A 5,041-nucleotide genomic window follows, 5' to 3' on the forward strand; every position below is an offset into this window, starting at 1 on the left:
TTGTTCCATGAACTGATCTTTATTGGTTTTGAAGTAATTGAATTATTGGCACAAGGATCAACAGGTTTTGAAGCAAATGACAGAGGGAAACATACCATTGAGCAGGTGGAAGGCTCACCAGGGAGGCGTCTCAGGGCAACTGTCACCCCAGCCTGAAAGCTGGGTCTGGCTCCTAAGGGTCCTGCAGACAAGGACCCAGCCCAGCTGAGCAGGCTTCGTGGACTTGAAGGTGACAGAACCACATCCTAGGGGATATGCAGTGGTCCCGCGGTCCTCTCTCAAAGACAGATACGTCCAACTCCTGGGAAGCTTCTTCAGCCTTCCCGTCTTCGCCACCGACCATAGCTCGGCCACCGTGGGGACCCTCTCTTGGAGCACGCCGGCCTGCTCTCCTTCCCCTGCTCTTTCCCTGAGGCCTCCCCCACCAGGGGCAGAGCAAGGCCCCCGCCGAGGGAGGGGAGGCCGGCAGGCCCAGGGGCTCCCCCGAGGATGTGTGCCCCCCACCGTGGTGAGTCTCCCTGCCAATCTTGGGGGGCTTTAGTGGGAGTGCTGCTGCCGCCCCTCCACGGAGGGCCCCTCCTCCTCCTCGATGAGCTCCAGGTCGAACTCATCCTCCAGGTTCCCGCCGACCGGCAGCAGGCGGAACTTCTTGCCCTTGAGCGTGCAGGTGCGGTGCTCGAAGTCCAGCACCGCGTTGTGGTCCTGCAGCACGTCGGTGCCGATGATGGCCTCCTCCGCGCTGGCGTTGGCCACCAGGAACTCGGCCTTCAGCTTCAGCTTGCCCAGGCGGATCACCGTGTCCCACACGCCCAGGATCTTCATTTCAGCCCCATTGGCCACTTTCACCACATTCTCGAAGGGCCGCAGGGTATCCAGATCGCCGTCGGTGACCTCTTCCCACAATTTAGGGTGGACCACAGAGACCTGGGCCCCGGAGTCCACCAGGAACCTCACCTGGACTGGGCCAATCATCCCCTTGAGGTAGTAGCCCTTCCCCATGCTATAGGCGAACAGGATCTCTTTGGGCTGGTGGCTGTGAGTGGCACTGGGGCCCCCGAAGGCCTTCAGAAGGGTCTCCCTCACAGCCCCGTAGTCTCCCTGGTCCTGGAGACTGAGTCCGTTGTAGACCTCTAGGGCGTCTCCCCTGAGCGACTCTTTCAGGAATCTGAGCTTGGTGGTGTGGTCCCAATGGTTGAGGTCGTTGATGACCTCAAAGCGGTTCAGCCAGAGGCTCGGGGCTACATTGGCCCCATCAAAAGGCTCCGGGATGAAGGCATGCTCCCGGCGGCCTGCCTGTCTCCTGGCTCCGCTGGCAGCCATCCCTCTGCTGGCCTTTGGAACTTCAGCAGCAACCCACACCAAGTAGAGAAAGCCACAGAGCAGTGTGGGCGCAATCACGCTGGAGAGCTAGGCTTCTTTAAGCAGAGTGCTGTTTACTTGCCCAGCTGGGCAAGAGAAGGGAGCAGGTAAGGGTTGCCGGCTGGCCGCTGGCTGCAGAGGTAAGCAGTGTGTGGCCTGCTCACTCTGCAGAGCCTTTTTGATGCCTAGCCTGGGCCCCCAGGGCTCCCCATTCTCCTTTGTTCTGGAAGCTCCACCCCCTTTGGCCCGCCTTCTGGCCAGCATCCTGCCTGACTAGCAGGATGGGTGCCTCACCCTTCTGCATCCATCCTCAGGACTGACACAGATCAGCCCACGTTGCAAGAAACTGCAGTCTCAGTGGGGGAAGGGGGCTACCCAGGTACCCTTCCCAGCCAGTGTCCCAGAACAACACAGATGAGGCCACAGAGGATGTTATGACATTCGGGTGTTTGTCTTTAGCCAGGGGAGGAAGGAGGAGGCAGGGACCAACCTCTTAGCAGTTTTTAGTTTGGGAAAGCCCCATCTGGCCTCACCCCAAGTGACCACTTTGAGTGACCAAAGGAAAGGAGCTTATGTTTATTGAGCTCCCACTATGTGCCAGGCACTGAGTAGGTGTCTCACACACATTCTAAATCAAGTATGCAATCCTAGAAGATTTCCTGGAGAGGGAGAGAGAGGAGGGTCCAAGGATCAAGAATGCTTAGAAATCTCCAGGCACAAGGGCATGTGCCTGTAATCCCAGTGGTTTGTGATGTAGAGGCAGTAGGATCTCAAGTTCAAAACCAGCCTCAGCAACATAGAGAGCCTGTCTCTAAATGAAAATATTTAAAGGGCTTGGGATGTGGCTTAATGGCTAAGTGCCCCTGGGTTCAGTCCCTAGTATCAAAAGAAAAAAAAAAATGCACAGAAATACTTTTCAAATTGAATTTGGACACACATATACCTGTGCACGCACATACACACATTCACAGTCATTTTATATGAACTCGATTGCTGCAGTAATTTTCCTTCACTGGTCACCACTAATTCAGAGTCAGACCATTTGGGGACTAGGCCTGGGCCTGTGGGTTCTCGTAAAGACCCGAGTGGGCTGATTCAGATCTTGAACTTCTAGGAATTGGCCCACGAATCCAGGATCTGGCTTCAACGCTGGGAAGGCCTCATGATCCACTCCTCATGTATCCCCTCTGCTTTCCAGGAACCCTCCCGAGAGCCCCTTCCCCAGGTACGGTCCTTTATAGAAAGAGCAGCAGGGGAATGCCACTCCTTTTTTGTTCTGAGTCAGGGAAACATAGGTGCTGGTAATGCCAGTGGTGGGGACCTGGAAGGCGGTGGCTGAAGGAGGCTCTCTGTGTGACCCTCCACTACCGAGGGTGAGAGACAGCCCTGGACATGCCGCCAACGACCACAGAGCAGATCTTCCAGCCCAAGGGCTGGAGATCTGACTTGGGTCTGTGTGGAGTGATTGGGGCTTTTGAAGGGACTCCCTTTTATAAACCAGTTCAAATGTCATCTTCTCGGTGGGTGAGTCCTTCTGTCCTGTCACTTGCGCATGTACACACTTCTGGCTGCGTGTACATTGCAGTGTGCTCTGAGGGCTTGTTCACAAGTCTGTCTTCTACAATGAACCAGCCTGGGGCTCACAAATGTGGTGTTCATGATTGTCTCTGTCCCCATAGAAACTTAATCTGGGACCCAGGGAATGCTTTCTGCAGGGTTTCAGGCCTGGATGTGCGCTGTCACCAAACAGGAGAGATTAAGGAGGGGAGAGGAGAAGGCTCAGTGTCACACCTGTGGCTCTGGGACTGTTTTTCTTGGCCAAGAGCCTCTCCCTCTCTGGTTGCTTATCCCATCCATCCCCCAGTGTCTGACTGAATCTCAGAGGTACCTGGACCCAATCCTGCCTCTGCATGACCCCAGGGTCCCCAACCACACCACAAGATCCTCATTCCCTGTTGCTGTCCCCAGCCCCTTCCACCTGATGCAGTGAGCCAGTGGAGAAGCAGTTGGGTCAACACCTCTCATCACAGTTGCCTGGCTAAGGTGGGGCCATCGTGGCATTCCAGGAGCCCAGAGGTGGGGAAACGGAGTCACTGGGAAGATGTCAAGAGCAGATGGGTCTCAGAGAAGATTGCACAATGAAAAACCTACATGGAGATGGTCCCTCCACCCTCAAGACTAGGAAGCCCCTCCTACAAGTGCACTGGTGTGGCTCCACTTCGAGCTCTTGGGGTGGGCGTGGTTCTGTGGACCAGGGAACTGACCCTGTGGCTTCCTGCCTCCCTGGTATTCATCATCTTGCACATCTGGTCCCCTGGAAGTGGGAATGAGTGAGGAGGTTAGCATGTGACTGAGGGAAGGGAGAGATTGGGTGGCTTGCGGGCTGACAAACTAGGACTGCTAGATGCTCCAAAGTGACTGCGCCAAACCGTGGTGCCACATGCTGCTGCCAGATCCCTCCATTGTTCTTAGTCTAGGAATAGTGGTTCTTGGGGCTTCATTTGATTGGGTTTGGACTTCCCTTTAGCAAAGTCATTTTATATTTGTCACCTCTGTGAGCATGGTGACAATCTGAGGCAGACCAGTTCTTACTCAGGGACCCTAAAGCCCAGGAGCTCACGGGCCCACCTCAGGTCTCAAACCAAGTGGCTGGATAAGGGCATTTTGCAGTAAGAACAGGGAATGGCATGCCGGGCTCAGACAGGCAGACCCTAGGTCCCTGGGGGCTTGTGCTATGGAAGGCCTCTGATGAGGGCCGTGGTCTCAAATGGACAGTGAAACAAGAGCTGATTTAATATTCAGGAATTTTCAGAGTCAATTGCGAAGCCAGTTTGTAGCTTGAAATTGGACTTGGTGAGAGTATTCATGCCTCAGAAATTGGCAAATGCTAAATCAGGACTGTTTTCCTGCAGTCAGTTTATCCCCTGCATGGGGTTGGGGGCCTGGTCTCTCTCTCTCTCTCTCTCTCTCTCTCTCTCTGGCAAAGCCCCAATAACCAGTGACTAACAAGTTTATAGTAATCTTCATCTGTGCTCCACTGTTTGGTCCCAAATCACAGTTCTAATGGAGGAGCCCAAGCCCACCTGGCTGCTGCCTTCCCCAGCAATCTTTGTACTTGGGTCACTATGGCTCCAGGCAGGTGGCCTCCTTAGGGAGGCTCCCCAGGCTGTGTTCACACTGTTCTACCACACAGAGTCTCAGGGTTACCAAGGCAGGGGAAGGGGTCAGGGCCAGGCTTTGGCTGAGCTTAGGGGCCATCTCTGGCCAGGATCAGTAACAGTGAAGGCAAGTTTTCTAGTTCCATTAGCCCTTGGAGAATGTCTACACCTGGAACACCCCGGAAACACTCAAGGGCCTTGGAATGGCTTATGCTAATGGTGCACTGATGAACTAGACCAGCTGGGATAGGTCCGGAGTCACTGCCTCCTCCTAGAACCTGTGACATGCAGCTAATTATTGACAAGTAAGGTATTGGGGTGGAACGCCCTCATTATTCTCCGTTCACATCTCCTGAGTGTGCTCTGAAGTAGGCATACCGAACTTGACCTGAGAGGAGGTCAGTCAGGACAATAAACAGGAAGGACTTAAGGAATCCCCACCCTCTACACCCCCTCACAGAGATTTCTGGCAGGGGCGCTCCATGAGCCCAATTCTGCTCCAGCTCCCAGTTCCTCTTTGCCAC

General features: G+C 54.6%; 1 protein-coding gene across 1 annotated transcript; it reads right to left on the reverse strand.

The window, feature by feature from the left end:
- On the reverse strand, window positions 1-1,549 carry ASPRV1 (aspartic peptidase retroviral like 1). Its single transcript, XM_079110085.1, has one exon. The coding sequence runs from the start codon at window positions 1,318-1,320 to the stop codon at window positions 538-540; it is 783 nt and encodes a 260-aa protein (XP_078966211.1). The 5' UTR covers window positions 1,321-1,549; the 3' UTR covers window positions 1-537.
- Window positions 1,550-5,041: the final 3,492 nt, after the last annotated feature.

Source organism: Sciurus vulgaris (assembly GCF_902686455.1).
Source record: "Sciurus vulgaris genome assembly, chromosome: 14".
Lineage (NCBI taxonomy): Eukaryota > Metazoa > Chordata > Mammalia > Rodentia > Sciuridae > Sciurus > Sciurus vulgaris.

Bases quoted from the DNA above. Each gene is read 5' to 3' on its own strand.
- ASPRV1 (XM_079110085.1), bottom strand. From the start codon at position 1,320: ATGGCTGCCAGCGGAGCCAGGAGACAGGCAGGCCGCCGGGAGCATGCC.